This window comes from Tyto alba, unplaced genomic scaffold (genome assembly GCF_018691265.1).
Source record: "Tyto alba isolate M040663 unplaced genomic scaffold, T.alba_DEE_v4.0 Super-Scaffold_40, whole genome shotgun sequence".
Classification (NCBI taxonomy): domain Eukaryota; kingdom Metazoa; phylum Chordata; class Aves; order Strigiformes; family Tytonidae; genus Tyto; species Tyto alba.
Window position 1 is genome coordinate 21,364,145 of NW_024881316.1, and position 21,760 is coordinate 21,385,904.

The window sequence follows — 21,760 nt, forward strand, 5'->3', positions numbered from 1 at the left end:
TCCTTAAACCAGTTCCACTTACAAGTATTTTACGTATTCTTTTGGATCTGAAAGTAGTACAATTAGTGCTTGTCCAAGTACATTCATAAAATAAACACTTTACAAATATTTTAATCCTAACATTGCAGTATACATTTTGAGGTTTGACTCTCCTGTTTGTACAAGTGATTTGCACAGTGTTACATTTGTTTATTTTCATAATTTACTCAGAACGTATATCAGAAGTGAATTAAAATTGGCTTAATAACGTATGCTATTATTGAAACATCCTTTGTACAAGCTTCATAAATTGTAAATAAGCTACAGCACAGACATGCAGAAATTATGAATGAGACAAATTTTAATAACTACTAATATTTTTTCAAGTAGTTTTAGGCAGGTTTGAGTGTTTCTGGTTAACAGTTTATTTGAAAGCAGGGGTTTTTACTAGTCTGTAAAAACTGCTAGAAAGGTTCAAAAGTCATCAGAAAAAAGTTGCTGCATGAGTTCAAAAGTTTTCATTGTGGATCAAAAAAAATGATCTAAATTGTGTAATTTTTAACAGTATGTGTCATTAAGAAAAAAAGATTGATTTTTTTTTTAATAATGTGTCCGTCAAAAAAAAATACATTATTAATAGTAAATTGAACACATGGATTGCTTATTTCATAATGTAATAAATAGTGGGCAAAATTTTGTGATGAAAATGGTGTTTTTCCCCACCTGTAGGAATAATAAAGCAGCATGCCTGCTGTATGTTTACTTATTTTATGCCTTTTCAAGGTAGCTATATTTTGCTGTGGGCTGGAAAAATGTGTACTACTGTAATCAAAAATGTGTCTAATGGTGCTTTATGTATTTACTTTGGTACTATTTACTTCAAAAAGACTATAAAACATCCATAACCAAGTGAGGACAACAGGCAGAAGCACAGTGATGAATGCCTTCCATTTTCCTTCTTATGTATTTTAATCTGACAACTGTATTTCATTTTGGTTTTAAAGATGTTTGCTCGAATATTACATAGTATCACAAAAGAATAAGAAGCTATTCCATATGTCTATTAGTATTTTTTTAAGTTTTACTTTGTTAGCTTCACACCCTTTTCTGATTACCTTATAAAACTAAAAAGTATCTATAATATTACATAGGTTTACTTTCTCTTTCAGTGTACTATTTTTCAGTGAAGCCCTATTTCCCCTGCCCATTGAAACAACCTTCTACTCTGTAACAAAACAGATTCAGAGATGTCAAACATTGCAAATAAATGAGAAGTCACAGATCGGGAAGTTGGCTACAACTGGTCTTTCACATTCACTATGACCTCCAATTTCTTAATCAAACCAGAGTTAATTATTGTCCTTTTACCTTTCTTTTTTCCTTAATCAAATGCCAAGCACATATAGATGAAGGCTGGAGCTGTAGTATTAACATACTTATTACAGACACTACAGATTAGAAAAATATTTGCATTGTTCAATCTGTTTCTGGCCCATTTGCAAATAATAAACTAAGCCATTCAGAATATAACAAGGTTGCCTGTGCTGAGGAAGCTACTTCAAAACAGTACACTGCGACAGAGAACTTTTTCCCTTATTATTAAATTCTTGTATGATGTTTCACAAAAACCCTATAAAAATAGGAAATAAAAGAGGGTATTACTTCACACTCAAGATATTTCTGAAAAACAGAATAACATCATAAGAGTATAAGAGACCATAATTGAAGGGTTAGTTTGACATACATTCCAGGCTTTATTTTCCAGCTTTGTAGCAGACACTGCTGATAAACCTTCAGCAAATATTCAGGACTTATTTCAGTCAGGTCTAGCCAAGTTGTTGAACAGAAAAAATCCTAGTAAGAAGAAAATACCAACTACTTTGCTGTGGACTGATGTTTATATTACTCAGTGGAATGCCAGCAGAGATTTCTCTCTACAGGTTTCCCTACAACTCTGACCTAGCCATTTAATTTTTCCAGTAATTATTTTCTCTAGATGAAAATAAACTATACTATTCTTTACGTTTCATGATTTCCCCACTTTCATGAAGTACTTTGAAAACCACAAATATAAAATAAAACAATAAAAGTCATTTACTATCCTTATTTCAGTATCTAAAAAGTACTGATAACATTTTTTACGCGTTGTCTTAATGGAGAATCCAGTAAATCCTTCATCATACTTATAATAGACTGAAGTTCAGTGACTGTTTTTATAGTTGTTTTAATTTAACTTTGGTATCTAAATTATGTTCAAAAGCACTGTGGTGAACACCATAAATGCTGTTTAGTCAGTTGGCTATCAGGGGGTGTGTAACATTGTCACTACAGTGTAAATTGTTTGTTCATTGTAATGGTTTTGTTACTATAGCAATTGAAACGTTCAATTTGTGTGAAATTCGGCTAAATAGCTATAGTTTATCCAATATATATAATTTTAACACAACTGTGTCTTTAATAGAACATTTATTTATGTGAACGTTGTAAGATGTAGTATGTTCTAAGAAGAAAAGTAGTGGTTTTATATCACTAAAAATCCCTTATTTCTCTTTATCACATATTCTGGGACATTTACACAGGTAAATGTAATGTATTATGCAAGTAAAGTACTGTGCAGATAAGATCTTGATCCCATTTTTTCTTCATTTAAATATTAAAACCAATTTAATGTGTTTTATCATCTATTAACTGCTTTGAATAAATGTAGTCTTTCTAACTTCCATTGTACTCTGTAATATATTACTTATGGAATTAGCTTTTAGTTTATATCATCCCATGTTCTCCAAGAAACCTTTTCAGTCCTTTATAATGGGTTATGTTTCCCAAGTATACTTAGCCAGGTGCTCCATGCAAATCTGTTCTTTCTGGCTCATTAAAGTATCTTGAGACTTATTCTACTCTCTGGAAATGAACTCGTTGAAGCTAAGGAACAAAAATAATTGGAGAAAGTTCTTTTCTGATTGCACCCACTTGCTGCCCCTGATCTTATAGAGTAGTGAGGGCTGGCTACTCCAGAAGTGACGGTAAGCCAGTTTTATCAAGGCTGTGAGGGCAGAGACCTCATTGTCAAGGGTCCTGTCTGACAGTATCCAAATGAGGCAATCAGGGTAGGGCCAGTGATGGTGTCCAGGATCAACATAGTATGTGAGATCGTTAGTCAAGGCTACAGGGGTGGGGGCAGGTCCAAGTCAGGAGCTAGTCTGATGGTCAAAGTCAGCACACATGTAAACGGATACATGGCTAGGCACACCCATGGCTGCAACACAGGTTAGTCCCATACAGAGGGCAAAGAGCCTCAGCTTAGACACTTTGCAAGGGAAGGGGTAGTCACAGATGTTGCTTCTCTCAGATGTTTCTTGAACAGCTTCAAGGACAGCTGGGGTTTCTCAGGCCTGCCACTTGCATTGCCTAAGTTGGTCCTGAGCTCAGACAGCCAAACTTCCAAGAGGATCTGTGGCTCTTATATTCACATTATGTGATAGAATTCACTCATTCACAGATAATATCATCTGTGTTTCAGGATTTGAGGGTACTTACTGTGAAGTTAACAGTGATGAGTGCATCTCCCATGCATGCCAGAATGAAGGTCTCTGTGTGGATGGAGTTAACCATTACAGGTGAGAAAAATTATTTGAATGACAAATATTCAATATGACGCAGGGATGTTTATCATCAAGCTATTCTTTTGGTACTTCACCTGTATTATGCTTGCTGTCCTTCAGTGTTGTAAGATATATATTTTGTGATGCATTTGACACTGTTACATTACACTCTAAATCTTCTTGTGGGCAAAAAGACATACATGTACACTGTAAATGTGAACCCAAGAATCTGTTGTAGGGCTAACTAAAATCTCAGTAATCTAATCAAAATATAACAGTTGTTATTAGTCCAGTTACAGCAACACTAATAGTCTAAGTTGAAATTAATCGAAAACAGCTTTATGAACAATGTAATTATAATTAAATCTTGCAATTATCTAGCTCTTGTCTCTGTTGTTATGATTACCCTCACAATGCCTGTCTGGGTCCTGTGATCAGTGATTTCAATCTTCCTCAAGAACTGTCAGTGTTACTGCAAGTCACTAGCATCTGGAATTCTTTGCCAGGAGAAGTGTGGTGTTTACGGTGGGGATTTTCTCATCCTCAGTCTCAGGCCTGTTTGGAGTTATTTTAGTATGTTTCTTTATCACAATTTACTTCTTTTGCACTGTTTAGAAGCTTTCCCAGCCCACAAAGACACTAAAAGCTATTGTTTGTAATACCATGATTATCCCAGTATATTACACCCTCACCATTGGTGCTATTCCCAGAGTTTAAGCTAAAGTATGAGAGGCAGCAGACAGTTGGCTCCAGGGCAGATGTCAAAACAAGTGAAAAACAGATCAAACCAAAGCAAGTTCTGAGCCCTTGCACAGTGGAGTCAGCACAAAGCCTGTGGCCTTCAACAAATAATGGCAAAAATTCTATTTCCTGGGCTGCAGTCACTGAATTTTTGAAGCTTGTTAAACTACAGCACTTTGTAATGATCAGAAAAAAACAGACATAATTCTGGAGCCAACTAATTTTCACCCCTCAAAATCTGCCACATTTTTCTGGAATCTTTTTATATTAAACTAAAAAGTAATAGTGATACTCTTTTTGCTAGATGCTCCTGCCAACATGGCTTTACTGGGACACTATGTGAAGTGGAGATTAATGAATGCTTGTCAAGACCCTGTAAAAACAATGGAACTTGCCTGGATCTTGTAAACAGGTTAGTTATTGCTAAATGAAAAACAATTCCCTGATTTCCTTATGTGTAGTCTGCTTGCTGTCTTGAGGTTTGGATGAGACGTTCAGCATATAACAAGGATTCTGTGTTAAAATGAGGTAGGGAAATGCTATTAACTCAGCTGTTTGCTGCTTATGTGACCTGAGAGGAAAACAGAAGGTAAACTGTCTTTTTTTTTTTTTAACTTGGAATAAGAATAAAATATAAGAAAACTGATCTTCAGTTAGATTGCTACATTTCTCTTTTCAGCTTCCACCAATGACCTTTTGTAATGTAAATATTTGCTAAAAATGTAAGCAAGAGAAAAATCTGTATATTGTGTTTGTTCCACAACACTCTACAGTTACTCAGAGACTTGTCTCAAAAGGACATTAGTCCTTAAGTCTTTCCTTATCCCTTCAGCTAAAATTGTTGTGCACAATTTTTCTACAAATTTAAAAAGAGTAAATTGCTCTGCTTGCTTCAGAAACATTGAAATGAGGAAAGTCTGTTAATTATTTTAATATGGATGATGATTATGAACACCAGCTTGACATTAGGACAGACATACAGCTTCAGAATATTGGAACAGAACATGTTGTTTACTTCTGTTGACTTACTTGATTTTCCCTTTCTTGAAGATTCACCTGTAGTTGTGCACCTGGATACTATGGGTCTCTGTGTGAGATGGATGTAAATGAGTGTGAAACTTTGCCTTGCTTGCATGGAGGAAGGTGCATCAACAAGCTTGGAGGCTATCAGTGTTTCTGTCTCCCTGGGTTCACAGGTACTGTCCACTCTCTACCACAGAAGAGAAGGCTATTAAAACCAGGGCTTATATGTTTTTAATTTTATAGCAATGGCCTCAAGTAAATCAAGGAAGAGTACACAGGATCATCTCCTTATTGGAGGAGAAGTCAATATTAATTCAAATAGAACTTTGGTCCAATACTTGCTAAGTAGCTCAAGATGTTATTTACATTAAGGCTTGATTTATGGCTTCTTTAGTCACCCATACATTCAGCTGAAGTACATTCAGCTGAAATACATTAAAATAGAGACTGTACAGTGCAAAGAAAATCAATGTTTTCTAAATTCAGTCAGGAAAAAAAGTGTTACCATACATACAGAGTAAGTTTTATAAAAATAATAAAATGCTACCTTGTCATTTGAATTTGCACAGAACCATAGTAACACTTTGACTTTGCTGACCTGTTGGACTGACACTGTTGCCTTTAGTATTTATCTTTAGATATTTACAGAAATAATGACAAAATATTTATGGGTAGAGGTGTAGTAAAGTTTCTCTAAAATGTTGTGGACATTTATTAAAATGCTTTACATGATGCAGAACAAGTAGTTCATAGTTAACGTTTTGATACATCCAGCATAAGCAACTTGAAAACACATGGGGTCGTATGACTGCAGAAATGTTTATAGCTGCCTGCCTCAAGTTGTAACACTTCTGCATTCTTTTTGCACAAAATTTTTTTTCCCACCCATTCCAGCCTGTGATGAATACCACATAATTCATAAGATTAGAAAGGATGTAATTTGCATCCAATGAACTGAAAAGAATGTAATTTCTCCACAGAACAAAGAACAAGTACAGTTTGGGGAATATCTATATAGCGGTATATTATTCTTCCATTCACCACAAACCTTAGTCCACATACCACTTGTTCAGTGTTCTTCATAGTTATCCTTGACATTTCTACAAAAATTCAAAAAATCTGTATAATTCTCTTGCCTAAATCTTTAAAGGCTTTGGTTTTTTGTTTTGTTTTGTTTTTTCCCCCTCAATATTTTCTTCAGAAGGGCTTTATTATGAATAGTACTATTTGGGTACCACAGAAACTTCAGCTTATTAGGGAGTGATGCTGCAGATTTATAATTTTAACTAATAGATGTTAAAACAGTTGTCTTTACCTTCATGTATATATTTCTGTAAGAATTCCTGGTTATATTCACAAATGACAAGACACCTGTACCTGAAGGGCTTATGAGACTCTGATTTGAAAAAGAACAAGCAATCTGCAGGTTTGCTTTCCTTTCATGATTCTTCATTATTGACTAAATAGTTTGACTCGAGTTCTTTTCCCTAACACATTTAACCAAGGACAGGATATTGGATTTTGTTGGGGGTTTTGTGTGAGGTCTTTTAAATCAGCTCTAGTAGCTGTTTCTTATTACAAGTAGTTATTTACTGGTACAAATTCTTTTAGTATATTTTCAAGAACAATTGTTTACTATTTAATGTCAGTTATTGACTAACAAGGGTGGTGTGATATCCAGGTGTCTATCAAACAGTATAACATTACTCAAAAATTAGTGATAGATTGCCCATCACTTAATTATAACTTGTGAATTTTCCCCCCTTAAAGTGACATTGTTTGGACATCCACTATGCAGTGTACCTGTTAGATTAAGTCTGAAGGAATAATTCATACAATACAAAGTGTTTGGTATAGCAGCTGATCTAAGGCTTTGAAACAAAGTTACAGTGTTATCAGGCCCAGAAGTGAGTGAAAGTAATTTGATTTCAAAGCAAGGTCTTCTCAGAGCAAGATGTTTTTTCTGGGTTATGAAACAAAAAGATCTTGTGTCAAACGTACGTTTCCATAGAAAACATGTAGAATTGTAAATTAGTTCTCTGACGGTTTGAGGTTTTGAAAACTTTTTCTATCAATTACATTTCAAATAGCTAACAGCTTATTGTTCATATTTAACACTTTTTTTGTTTTGTTTTGTTTTATGTTACCTACACTACTGTTGTGGTTTGAGCCTGCTCAGCAGCTAAATGCCACACAGCCGCTCACCCACCCTCCCCCCACTTGGGAATGGGGAGGGAATCAGAGGGGCAAAGGGAGACTGGCAGGTTGAGATAAAAACAGTTTAATAATAGTAACAGAATAATACACTGACAGCAATATCAGTAGGTAATGTACAATACAGCTGCTCACCACCCACCGACCGACCCCCACCTGCTCCCAGCCAGCAATCCCAAACACAAAGCCACCACAGCCACACTCCCAGAAGTGGCAGCCTTTCCCAGCCCTCTCCTGCCTTTATATGGTGAGCATAATGTCACATGACATGGAATATCAGCCAATCCCGGCCCAACCCTCCAGCTGTGCTCCCCCTGCACACAGGTGAGGGCACTGGGACCTGGGGAGCTTCTGGGGTCTCAGTGTGCTGCAGCACTCCTCCCGCTGCCAAACCAACGGGAACTCTAGGCCAGCCCCAACCAGGACAACTACAGAAAAGGTAATTATACTTTTTGAGAGTACTAAGTGTCGTGGTTTAGGCCTGATTGGCAGTCAACCACAATGCAGCAGCTCTCTCTCCCTTCCCCTCCGGCAATGAGAAGGGACAGAGAGCCAGGCTTGGGGTTCAAGATAGGACTGGGATGGGGAAAAATTCCCCTTTTATGATCACAAGCAAAAGGCAGACTCATTAGGGGAAGAAAAAAAAGAACATACATTTATTACAGACACTAACAACACATAACAGAGTAGGACAGTGAGAAGCATTGCCACATCTTGAGAACACCTTCCCCCCACCCCTCCCTTCTTCCCGGGCTCAGCTCTGCTCCCGATATCTCTACCTCCTCCCCAAGTGGCGCAGGGGCAGGGAATGGGGGGTGCAGTCAGCGCTGCCACTTCCTTCATGTTCGGTGAGGGGAGTGTCCAAAACTTGTTCCTCCTGCTCCATCGTGGTCCCCCTCTCACAGGAGACAGTCCTCCACAAACTTTCTCTGACTTGAATTCCTCCCATGGGCCGCAGTGTTCCCCCCCACCACCCCTTTGGAATTATAATACACCTTTGGAATTATAAATAATGAAAGAAAATACTACAAAGCATTAGTATTTAAGGTATTATCTTTATAATAATATGACAGAAGTAATGTACTTAACTCTGAAAAATAGGTGTGTTTCCGCTTTCATATTCCGTAATTTCATAAATTTAGGAACACCTTTTTGTTTTGTCACGGACAAGGCAATGCACCTTTAAAGATACATAACAACAAACACTATAGATTTATAAATTTGAATGGAAACAAAATAAATTACAAGATATTAAATGTGTTAGGCCAAATTATGGTACTATATTCATTAATTTATAAAATATCTTTTTTTAAAGTATTAACTTTCATCAGACATTTTGAATGTTTTTTCTGGTCATCATGTAATTTAATGTCTTCGAGAAGGCAGTCTTAGACATTGATCTATGTTCTGTAAGCTGTAAAATTTTTGCAGCTAATGTGTCTCTTAAAATTTTAAGTTTTCCATAAATTCATTTTAGTTTGAAATTATTTTACATTGTTCATAATTTTATTTCATTTTAAATAGCTGTTCAACAAAAATACATTAAAATAATTTCTTAACTATTAAGCTGTAACTTTTTCTCAACATTGCTAAGATAAAAATCTACTGTTTTGCAGCTCAGGTAGACTCTTATAAGAAGTGATCACAGTTCAGATGACAAATACACAGATGTATCCTTTCTGTCAGAATGTAATTGGCTGCAACAATGGTCATCTTAAACTCTAGATATCACTAATAAACCTTGGATAAATTGCTCACCCCAGATACTTCAGAAAATAAGTGATATGAGCATTCAAGAAACTGTGTTTTCCCTGGCTCAAAATGAAAAATAAAGTGACTTAATAAAGCAGTGGTATATTATAAAGAGGAGAAAAGTAACTGTTAGGACCCAGACTGGGATCCCAGGGAGTTGTAAAGTTTCTGTGATCCTCCTGGGTTAAAATAAGGTGAAATGACACCAAATCACATGTTAAAATGCTTTACTTGCAGTAGAAACAACATAAACTTGGAAAAGAATAGTAAGCAATGTGGTCTCTTATTGATAAATCTATAAAAAATAAAAGAAAGAAAAGAAAAGGAAAGGAAAGGAGAGGAAAAGAGTATGGTTCACCATCCCAGGTTCCAGTGTTGTCTCAGGACCAGTAATATTGGGTGGTGGGTACACACACAGCAAAGTTTTCTGTCACCTTTTAAGTTCATCTTTATCAGTTGATTAGCATAATAGACAAAGAGAGACAGGTATCCCATTAACTCATTTCCATGAGAGATGAGGAAAAGGTGGAGCACATGCATTGAGGGGGAATGGGATGCAACAACCCCTTTGTCCAATTCAGTTGGTGGTTGTGCTTGCCTTCCCCCCGCTGCCCCTTATTTTTTCCTCAGTTTTTCCTTGGGTCCATCTGTTGCTATTTATTTATCTCTCTGATCAATCCTTTAACTTGAAGATATGGTTTCACTCAGTCCACATTTCCTCACTTTGAGGCTTATCTAAGGAGTTTGGCAGCACACCCACAAGGGATTGAAGCCATACATCCTTCAATACACTGCTTCCTTGAGCAGCATTCCTTAGACTAATCACAAAGGCCACAGCTTGTGTTTGAGGCTTTCTGTGTCAATGAATGTTTGAGGCATTAATTCTTTCAGTTCCTTACAGTAACAAAAGGGTGATATCAAATAATCAACTAATCCTTTTCAAAAGTACACAATTCCTTTCCTTTGATTTTTGGTTTGGTTTTCTTTTTGGCAAAATATCTTCTAAAGATGACTGAATCCTCTTTTCTGCAGTGGTCTTCTGGGTATGTTTGGTTGTCCTCAGTCACCCTGGCTAGCAAGGCCACATCAAAGATGAAGATGACCCTGTGACATGAACTTTTCACCCCCAGTTTAGCCCCTCTTGATTTTTTTGTTGCTTTGGCTGGCCACTGTTACTTCATGAAACAATATTGCTCAGTTCCACTAGGTACTCTTGATAACACAAGATCAGATTATTCCAGCTCTATCAGCTGCTGCTGTTCTTTTATTTGTATTTGCTCTTTAACAACTGTATATATACAGTATACATCATCGCTGTTGTCCAAAAGGATCTTTGTAAACAGACGTATTGTTCCTTCAGATCTATGGCTTCGGCATACTAAAGGTACAAACTGTCTCCTTACATTAGTTTGACCACTCACTTCCAAGAACAAAGAAACATCATTAGTTTTTCCCAGTTTTACACTCCATTGCAAAAAGTATTGATTTATTTGAAATAGCATTAAACCTTCATGTTGAAAGATGCAGGCCTGGAAAACTATTTTTGGTGCTTAATGCTTAGGTACCATGAAAAAACTTAACGGTAGCATAGCATAAAATCTCTAGGTAACCAGTTAGCTACAAAATTCTGTGAACTCTTTAATTCCCCAGTCTGATCATTCTTGTTTCATACCTCCAGTCTTTACATGAGAAAAGTCTGGCCTGGTTTATAGAACTAACTGTGAAAAAAAAACATCAGTGGATGAAAGTTCTAAGTAGAATGTATCTTTACTCAAGACCACAGTTGTTACTTCTTATTTTTTTGTCCATTGGTGGCACCTGAGTGTTAGATATAACAACATAAAACTGAAATATTCATCCTGAGTCACTGGATCTAAAACGTGTTTTGAATAAATGTTCAGGCATTCATTGGCTAGAGTGATAAAAGTTACTGGTTATAACATGAACTGTTGAATTTGTACTGCAAATGTTGTAAAGAAACAAGCAACTCTAAACATTATACTTTGCAATGTAGTAAATATAAGACAATGTACATAGAGGATAGATCTTCTGAGTAAGAAGGGGGCTGTTTATCTCTATAGGATTCCAGAATCCTTTGATTTCATAAATATTGTTATAAATACAGGAAATTTGCTCATAACCTAAGGAAATCAAAGGAGAAATGAAGGCTATGTCAGATTTAATTTTGGCTCGATAGGTTACTAAACTTTTGTTTTATCTAAAGATACAGTACATACAAGTAGAACTCTTATGACTGTGGAAATATAAATTAAACAGAACATAATCAGCAATTTAAAATTAAAAGCAAAATCAGGAAATATAATCAAGGATTATAAGTATATCTTCATTATCACAAATCTATGTGATGTTACATTCTGAATGTGCACAATTATGTAAAGAAAAAAAGAAAATATATATATATGTATATTCCACTGAGTTTGATATTAAAAAACCTCCTAATTGAAACACTAGTATTACTTTCTCTTCATCTGTGGAATATAACAACTTAAAAGATATAAGTAATTAAACATAATGTATTATGATCACTTACCCTGAAGGTCATTTTCATGATTGAGGTGTTAATCACTTCTTTATAAATCTTACTCTCTGAACAACCTTATGTCAAAGTATAATCCAGATGATTCAGACATGCCTCAAGTGAAATATTTTTCATGTTCATGAAAAATTGATTTTATATTCAAGTATAAACCGTAAGTGTCTGGGTCATCAAGTCTGCTGCAAAATGAGTTTAATAAGAATACAAGTTTTTTGACTGTAGAATTTTGTTTGATAATTCCTAATAGCTTCATGTGATGAAAGGATTCTAGGATTACCAAGTCATTACTGCCTTCATTGACAGACTTGATAATTCTAAAGTAATTCTTGGTAATTATTTTCTGATTTTATTTGTTTGAGGTTAACTAAATAATTCTAAGATCTCTTGCAAAGGTTAAAGGTTTTTTCCTAAAATGTATTGGCTTGACCTTGGCCAGCTGTCAGGTGCTCACCACCCCACTCTCTCAGTCCCCCTCATCAACAGGACACTAGAAGAATATAAAGATGAAAAAACTCATGGGTCAAGATAAGCACAGGGAGATCATTTACCAGTTACCACCGTGGGCAAAAGAGACTTGACTTGGGAAAAATTAATATATTTTATTGCTAATTAAAATAGCACTTTGGATGGTAAGAAACAAGGACAAAATAAAGCAACACTTTCCCTCCTTCCTCCCTGCCCCACCCCAGCCTTCACTGGCTCAACTTCATTCCCAACTCCTCTACCTTCCCTCCTCAAGTGGCACAAGGAGATGGGGAATGGAACATTGTGGTCAATCCGTAACAGCTCCTGTCTGCTGCTCCATCCTCCTCATGCTTTTCCCCTGCTCCTGCATGGGTCCTCTCCCTGGGCTGTAGTCCTTCAAGATTTACCTGCATCAGCATGAGCTCTCCACTAGCCACAGTTCATCATAGAATGGTTCCTTTAGGAAATAATCACCTGCTCTAGTATGAGGTCCTCCATGGGCTGTAGAGTGGATATCTGCTTGTGTTGTGAGTGCTTTCCATAAGTTGCGTGGGAATACCCACTCCACCGTCAGCTCCTCCATAGGCTGCAAAGAAATCTCTGCTTGGGTGCCTGGAGCACCTTTTCTCCCTCCTTTCCTGACCTTGGTGCTCACAGGATTGTTTCTCACTTTCTCCCTTCTCACTTTGCCTGTGCAGTGTTTTGTTCTTTCTTAAATACGTTTTTACAGATGTGTCATCATCTTGGCTGAGAGGCTCAGCTGTGTGTCACAGTGAGTCCATTGGAACCAGCTGGAACTGTCTGTTTCTGGCATGAGGCAGCCACTGGTCTCTTCTCCCAGGAGCCGTCTTGAAGGTCCCACCCCAACCCCTGCCAACACCTCGATACCTCCATCCAATACTCATAGTAAGATTTTAGTGGCTAAAATAGGATGTGTATTAAACTGAGATGTATAAATTCAAAATTCTGATTCAAACTGTCAATTATTGGACATCTGATCCAAAAGATGCCTAAAAATTACTACCATGAAATCACTTTTTGCTGTGAATGTTCAGTTATCATTTCTGCAGAGCAGTAATTATTTCTTAATTCTAAATATCTGTTCTCTTAATCTCAGGTCTACTCTTAGAGTCTTATCTTCTCCATGAGATCAGCACAAATTGACCTTTGGATAAGGAGGTACTTAAGTTGTATGTTAAACCAAGTCAGAACCTTGTCTCAAATAACACAGCTTGTATTTTAATGCCAGCTCTGAGTCCCAGTCTTCCTTATCCAGGGCCTCAGAACCTGATGTTCATCTTGTCTACGTAACAATGAAAACTCTGCTCTGCTTTTTGGATGGTCTGACCTAACAAAAAAGTCCCACAAGGTCTAATCAATGAAAAAGGAGAGGTTTCCTTTACCACTTGACCTCCACAGCTACTTCTACAGCTTCATACTGCCAGCTGACCCTGGTAGTGATTGCATCTGCACTCCTCAAACCTCTGTATTCCTTGCTATTGATATCCAGAGGGAGAAGAGGAACTACACCACTAACAGAAGGGACTATTCATTTAGAGGCAGAGGGGAGGAATCCCATGGTACGCTTCCAGAGATAACAAAGCAGGATGTAGCTTGCATATCAAGAGATGCCAAAACTGACTGGCATGACAGGAACAAAATTAACATATCTGTCAGAACTGGATTTCTCTACTAAATGTGGAGGTACTGGTGTCTGCCTTTTAGTTTGGTTGTTAGAGCATTCACATAAGTTTGGGGAATTTTAGGTTCAGTGACACACCATCAGGAAGGGGCAAATTTACTTTATACATTTTCCTGAGAAGTGCTATAATGTCCATGATGTAAGTTAGCCTGATTTGTAAGGAAAGGAGGGGGCACTTTTGCTGTACCTGTTGAGCTTCAACACTATTCAGCAAACATTTCCCGGACCAGAAAGAACATAGAAGGTGTAACCTCATCAAGTATTTAGCTTGAAGTGTCAAGTCCAGACTGCTTGTTCCCTCTCCTGAAAGCCAAGGTTAGGACATAAACGTTCTTTTTCCTCTCAGTGGAACTGTTTACTAACTAAAGCCTTAAGATATACTTTAACCAATTAAATCTTAGTCTGGTAGCAGCTTTGCTCCTGTGCTGGGTTTGTGTGGGTGGTGGGGGATTTTGGTAGCAGAGGAGGCAGCTACAGTGGTGGTCCTCTGTGAGAAGCTTCTTGAAGTTCCCCCAGCTCCAAGTCAGCTTCACATCTGCACCAAGGCCGAGCCAATCAGCTGCCTCTATGTTACAGCGTATTTAAGAAGGGGAACCTGGCAGGAGGAGTTGGAGTTATGAGGAAGAAGCGGCAGCACTGACTGCACCCCCCATTTCCTGCCACCTGCACTGCTGAGGGGAGGAGGTAGAGATACTAGGAGCAAAGCTGAGCCCAGGAAGAAGGGATGGGTGGGGGCAAGGTATTTTCAAGATGTGGTAATGTTTCTCACTGTCCTACTCTATCTGTTAAGTGTTGATGTTGTTAGTGTCTGTATTAAATTTATTTTTTTTTCTTCTCCTAATAAGTCTGTCTTTTGCCTGTGACTGTAATGGTTGGGCCACCCCTCCCTGTCATTATCTCAATTTCTGAATCTTTTGCTTTATTTTGTCCTTCCCAGCACTGATGGGGCAAGAGGGGAGTGAGAGGCTGTGTGGTACTCTGTTGTCCTCTGAGCTTAAACCATGACAGTTCCAATTACTGCTCATCCTTATTCGAGGAAGAGAGTAGTCAAGAAGGCATGGCAGATAGCTGGTAATGATAAATAGGAAACACCTGGCTGAGGTCAGGTGAAGAAAACAAGCATACATTTACTGGAAGGAGAACCAATGAGCTACTTAAGAGCCATATGAAGCCATTGACAAGGTGTGCAGAATTGAAATTAGGAAAGGAAAAACTCAGATAGAGCTGAGAATAGAGAAGGATATGCAAAGACACAATAAGGCCTTCTATATGTACATTGGCAGCAAAAGGAAGGCAAATAAAAAAGCGGGCCTGGTTCTCAGTGGGGAGGGGAACCTAGTGACAAAAGACATGGAAGAGTTGCCTTATTTTCAGGGTTTACTACTAAAGGCTAGCCTCAAGACTCACGGTTTTCTGAGCCTATTGGCAAAGTTGAGAGTACTCCTCTTTCAGCAAGCCTCCTGGTAGAGTATGGTCCATTAACCACAACCCTCTGAGCACAACCAGACAGACAGAGTTTTAACCATCCAGTTGTCCACCCTTCCAGACTCTAACACCCTAACTTGGGTACAGGAATATTGTGGTAGACAGTGTCAAAGCCATGCTAAAATCAAGATAAGTGACATCCACTGCCAACTGTTCTACCACAAACCTAGTCATTTCATCATAAAAGGCAATCAGGCTGTTCAGGTATTATTTTCCCTTGATAAAACTATAGAATCATAGAATAGTTTGGGTTGGAGGGGATCTTTAAAGGTTATCTAGTCACATCCCTTCAATGAGTTCCTCAGAGCTCTGTCCAACCTGACCTTGAATGTTTCTAGGGATGGGGCATCTACCACCTCTTTGGGCAACCTGTGTCAGTGTTTCACCACCCTCACTGTAAAAACTTTCTTCCTTATCTCTAGTCTGAATCTTCTCTTTTTTAGTTTAAAGCCATTACCCCTTGTCCTGTCACATCAGGCCCCACTAAAAAGTCTGTACGCATCTTTCTTATAAGCCCCCTTTAAGTACTGAAAGGCTGAAATAAGGTCTCCCCAGAGCCTTCTCTTCTCCAGGCTAAACGTTCCCAACTCTCTCTGTCTTTCTTCATAGGAGAGGTGTTCCATCCTTTTGATCATTTTTGTGGCCCTCCTCTGGACCCACTCCAACAGGTCCATGTCTTTGCTGTGTTGAGGGATCCAGAGCTGGATGCAGTACTCCAGGTGAGGTCTCACCGGAGTAGAGTAGATGGACAGAACCACTGCCCCCAACCTGCTGACCACACTTCTTTTGATGCAGCCCAGGATACATTTAGCTTTCTGGGCTGTAAGTGCACATTGCTGGCTCATGTCCAGCTTTTCAACAATGAGTACCCCAAGTCCTTCTCCACAGGGCTGCTCTCAACCTATGCTGTCTGTCCCCAGTCAACATTTCCTCCTCCCATTGCCTAGAAATGGCTTCTAAGAGGATTCACTCCATGATTTTCCCAGGGACTAAAGTGAGGCTTACTGGCCTGTAGTTACCCAGACATCCTTTTGGCATTTTTGGGAAAATAACTTCAGTGTTTGCCTTTCCTAGTCACTGGGGACATTCCCCAATTTCCATGGCCTTTCAGAAATGATAGAAAGCAGCCTTCCAAGGATGTAAAACAGCTTTCTCAGCATCCTCAGATGCAGCCCTTAGGTTACTCAATTGCAGGAAATGAATACAACAATTTGTGTTTGGTCCAGTGTTCTGTATGGCACAATAGAAACCAAGTTATATTAATGTGACTAACTTTTGTTACCCAAGTTCAATATTTGGATGTGACCTTTTAATAGTTTTATTCCAAATGTTATATTTACAGCTTCAGCAACAGGAGAAGAAATCCAGTACATCTCTTCTTCTTTGAGGAAATATATATTTTATGTGGTCTGTAAAGGTTACTATGATATATAGCAGTGACCTCCAACTAGAAAGCAAGAGAAATATATTTATAGTTTCAAAACATTGAAGTTACTGAACAGCTAAGAATCCTATTTGTAAGAAATAAAGGTCTCTATAGTGCATGAAAAGTCTCTGGTCCTTAAGGAGACAAAGTCAGTAACTACCTAATTTTTTGTACAGATTATGCTCAAAATATACAATGCTACAGTCCATTCATAATGAGTGTAATGAGTGTTTGGCAACAGCAACTCTCACTGTGTATACAAATTAAACTTGGTGATTAGTAACTTGGATGACAATACACTCCCCTTGTTTAGTAAAACATAATTGTTTTGGGTTACAGATCCGTGTCTTTAGGGAGAAAAATCCTTGTCTTTTGGCAAAGAATGCCTAAATGTGAAGTGTTTGTTCTTCATGCTCATTACTGTCTAATTTGAATGTATTTAGTATAGCAGCTCTAAGGTGATTTCACCAATGTGTTGTACAGTTAATTGGCATTTATCTTCAAACAGGACCAACTTATTTTTCTGGATTTATAGGAGTCATTAATATAGGAATAAAACTAGCTCTGCTTCTTATTTTTTACTACTGAAAAGAAAAAGCATGATATTAATGGATTGTAGTTATTTATGAATAGCATCAATGTAGAAGACACCGCATTACAATGATAGAAAGAACACTGTTCATGCAGTAATCTACATGTTAGGATTTACATCCATTTCCTATTGTACCCATTGTCTCAAGTGGCATCATGGTTTGGGAGAAAATCTCAATTTGATTCTCACAGACTTTTCTCCAAGTTTCCTGCACCTTCATAGAGGTTATTAAATGCAAAAAAAAAAAAATAAAGACTTTCAAATAACTTCTGCTTCTTTTTGTAGACATCACTCCATTTTGACTAGAACAAAATCTTGAAGATAATTCTTGCACAAAATGTAATAATATGGTGGTGCCTCCTTTCCCACATTCTCTTTCTGTAGCTGGTCTGTTTAATATTAATGATTTATACTAAATAAACAAACAAACAAACAAGCAACAACAACAACCAAAAAAAAAAAAAAAAAAAACAAAACAAAACAACAAAACCCAAACCACAAAAAAAAAAACAGAAGAAATATTTTCAATATAAAATATCCAGTAGGTTAGCCATCCGTGAATTCTGTCAGCTTATGTGAAACATTCCTGCCCCATATCAAGCAGACGTGGAAATGTTTGAGAACAGTTTTTTAATTTATTAGTGAAAATGGAGGAAGGTGATCATACAGCTCATACAGCTGACAGCAGCAAGCATACTATACATCACAGTTCAAAATTTGCAAGCTAGATTGAATGGCCAAAAAAAAAAAAAAAATTAGATGCATGACTGATATCAGCCCCAGATTAATTAGTTCTCCTTAGAGGCATGGCAGTAAAGCCAGATGCAATGCCATACTCACATGACTAAAGTCCTCTGGGCTTCCAGAGCTACTGCATTGAACATTTTTCTTAGGACTCTAACACTGTACTTCATTATGCTACCTAGACATGTACTGATAGGTTTTTCCTCAGTTTTCAAGTTCCTAAAGTCCTCCAGTATCCGACTTGCCTTGTGGATTTCACAGAAAGGCTGGTTACCACTCTGAAAGTAACAGATTTTGCCAATTCCTCCTAGAATATTAGCACCATTATTGTTATTTCTGTCTTATTGCCACAAAGTGGCAATCAAAGTAATCATAGTAACAATAATCCCTTTGTCCAGGAAACCATGTCTTGCAAGAATAAAATCACTGTTAAATGTTGTATCCTAGTTGTAGAAGTGCTGCTGTGAAGTTCTGTGGTATGCCTTATGGTTTTTATCATGATATTATATATATACGTCCTAAGTATCTTTCTTAGGACACACACATAGTATTTAACAGAACAGGAACATTTAATAAAACTGAGACAATCTCCAGCTAAACAGGTAGCAACTGAAATTGATAACATAAATATGATCTATTAGATCTGTGTTTCAGGATAAAGCACATGTAGAAACCTTCCCTGAAGATTTTTTTTTGCTGTTTGAAATGCAGAATTCAGGGATAGGACTATCCAGTGAGAACATTTGAGAGTTTGTGTTCAAGTGATTATATCTAGAACTTATCTATTATGGTAAACTATTAGGTGAGAATTTAAATTATCTAGGGCTTCCAGAGCCAGAATCAGTGCTTCACACTATACTTACAACAAATCTGAGAAAGCCCTGGTGCAACTGTTAGAGATGTTTCCTAGCTGTTACTGCTAGCTAGGAAAGTCTCTCTACTTTTCAGCAAGTGTAAATTTGGAGGCGTCTTTGAATATATTCAAGTATGCCTCTGTGCATGTTTTAAAGGAGTTCCTATTCTGTAACAGTTACCATGGCCCAGGGGATTAAAATCTCCATTTCCACACAAATTGCTCTGCTACAAATACTGTGACAAAGGAACTGTTAAGCAGTTTTAATGAGAGAACTCCACAGAGTAAGATTATGCATCATAATGCCTGTCTATTCTTCTATGATTCTGTGATATTTCTTTGATCTTTGTGTAAGTTGTAAATGTACTTAATGTCTAAATCTTTTATATTAAATTATTGTAGTATTTCTAAAACATGCTACAAATGAAATAATATTTTAATAGCTATTTCTGATGGTGTAGATTTTTGCTATGCACTCAAAAATTTATGCCTGGGAACTAGTTAGATAAAAACATGTAATTCATCACTTAAAAACCTGTGGATATTCCAGTCTGTGACAGCAGTAAATATCTAAAGCAATGACTACTGAGTGATGGTTTCACTTCACAGAGGTCAACAGGCAATGTGTTGGAACAGTTACTATAATGCTGTGCTTCTTATTTCTGAAAAGTGTGACCATGGTAGCATCATGGATTTTTTTTTTGTTCTCTGTAGCTACCTCTGCCAGCAATCTCTGTCTTTTATCCTTAACAGGATTCAGAGAAGTAGATGACTTCATGAAGAGTATTTTGTTCACTAAAGTAGAATGGGTTGACCTTTCATACTAAGAATCTAGTAGGTTTTTTAGAATTTCTATTGGTTTTTTGTTTTTTTTTTTTTTTTTCCTAGTTTGTAGTGGAAAAATGTATGGGACAACTCTCTGGGTCTCACTGATTACATGACTTGAATCTGGTTTATTTCCCAGCAGTCAGTCTAAAGTACTGTTCTAAGTTGCCAAGTTCTCATTTGAAACAAGTAGTGAAGGTGTTGTGTTAAAGTAATTAAATGAACCATACATTAGTGCCTAAATATGTCACCCAATGCATACCTGTATTCTAAATAATACATTTTCTCACCAGTAATTAAGATTATTTCCAGTTATTAAGATTATGGCCTAGTGTTTGTACTTCCTGTTTTCCTGCACAGAATCTCAGTGTGTGATTATTATAAAACTAAATGGAAAAAAAAAAAAAAAAAAAAAAAAAGCAGCCTACTTTTTCTACTTTTTTTTTTTATACTTTCTTTTGGGATTTTTTGTGGGAGGTTGAACTTGACCAGAGTGTTATTAAATAGCATAAGAATTTTGAAAATTATTAGGCTATGATGAAATACATGTTATTCACAAGTTAATTTTGCACATAACCATGATCAAATTTTGTTGCATTGTCATTTGCCTCTGTGCACCCATTGCATACTTTTGATCCCATGCATTTTGCCAGTAACCAGGCTACCAGGTCAAGCTACCTGGGGAAATTTAATTCTTGAATCAGAATAGTTCAGGCTGGAGGGGACCTTGTGACCTCTCTAGTCCAACCTCTTGCTGACATCAGTTAGCTATGGGGACACACTAGGCTGCTCAGGGCTAATCTCCTTGGAAAACCTCCAAGGACAGTATTGTTCTGATTTCTGATGGGACATTTGAACTCTAATGTGAATAATACATTACTTCATTAATAGTAAGTGTGATTCCTTGTGCCCCGATAAGAGAAAGACAATTTGAGTTTTCAGTTATATAGTAGAATTTTACTTTTATTATCATTTGACTGTAAAAATGCATAAGTGCTTCAGTTTTAACTAAGATTATTACAGACTACACAAAACATGCCTAATAGAGAAGAAAATAAAAAACTATAATAATATATAATAATAATCATAGTATTGGTATATACTGGAGTCATTCAGATTATAGAGTGGTAAGGAAGTAAATGTGATGTATTTTTTTACACAAAGCTATACTTACATTATCTTAGAGTGATGCTAGAACATCTTTTTATTGATGCCTTTACCACATAGTGCAGTTCTCAAATTTCCCCTATTTTATTTTTACACACCATTTTACATTACAGTGTTAAAATTAAAATGGCTAATAAACAGTGACTATACTGAATAAAATATGGCTTTTTCTCTGTAAGACTATGTATGTATGTTTCTATTAATATATATAAGCAATTTATGAAATATATGTTATATATACAATACAACATACTAATAGAGTTCTTTGCTCCATATAGAACTGCATTAATTAAATTGATAATTTGCTTCTCAGAAATTTGTCTCTCAGATACAAGTTTTCAGTTATCTTTTAGTTTTAAAAGTTTTTCTCAATTTTAATAAAATAATTGCTTACACTAAAACCTATGTTCTTAAAATCAAAGTTAAAATGTCATAAATATTGAATTGATATTTGCAGCTTACCCAGCTACAATATGACCTCCTCTGGCAATATTGACAACTATGACATTTTTGTCATGATGTTTCCAATATTCAGACATAAATTAATAGATTTTATTTACATTGTCTTCAGGTTTATCTTGTTCTCCATCTTTTTTTGCAAATTTATTCATCTGTGAACTGATTCATAATTCT

The 21,760-nt window shown here is 36.8% G+C and overlaps 1 protein-coding gene across 1 annotated transcript in view; it reads left to right on the top strand.

The window, feature by feature from the left end:
* EYS (eyes shut homolog) overlaps positions 1 to 21,760 on the top strand; it is a 1,055,438-nt gene that overhangs the window by 502,566 nt on the left and 531,112 nt on the right. The window contains exons 25-27 of the mRNA XM_033002767.2: positions 3,500 to 3,596; positions 4,627 to 4,734; positions 5,373 to 5,518. Coding sequence (XP_032858658.1) covers positions 3,500 to 3,596; positions 4,627 to 4,734; positions 5,373 to 5,518 — 351 coding nt within the window. The remainder of the gene's footprint in view (positions 1 to 3,499; positions 3,597 to 4,626; positions 4,735 to 5,372; positions 5,519 to 21,760) is intronic.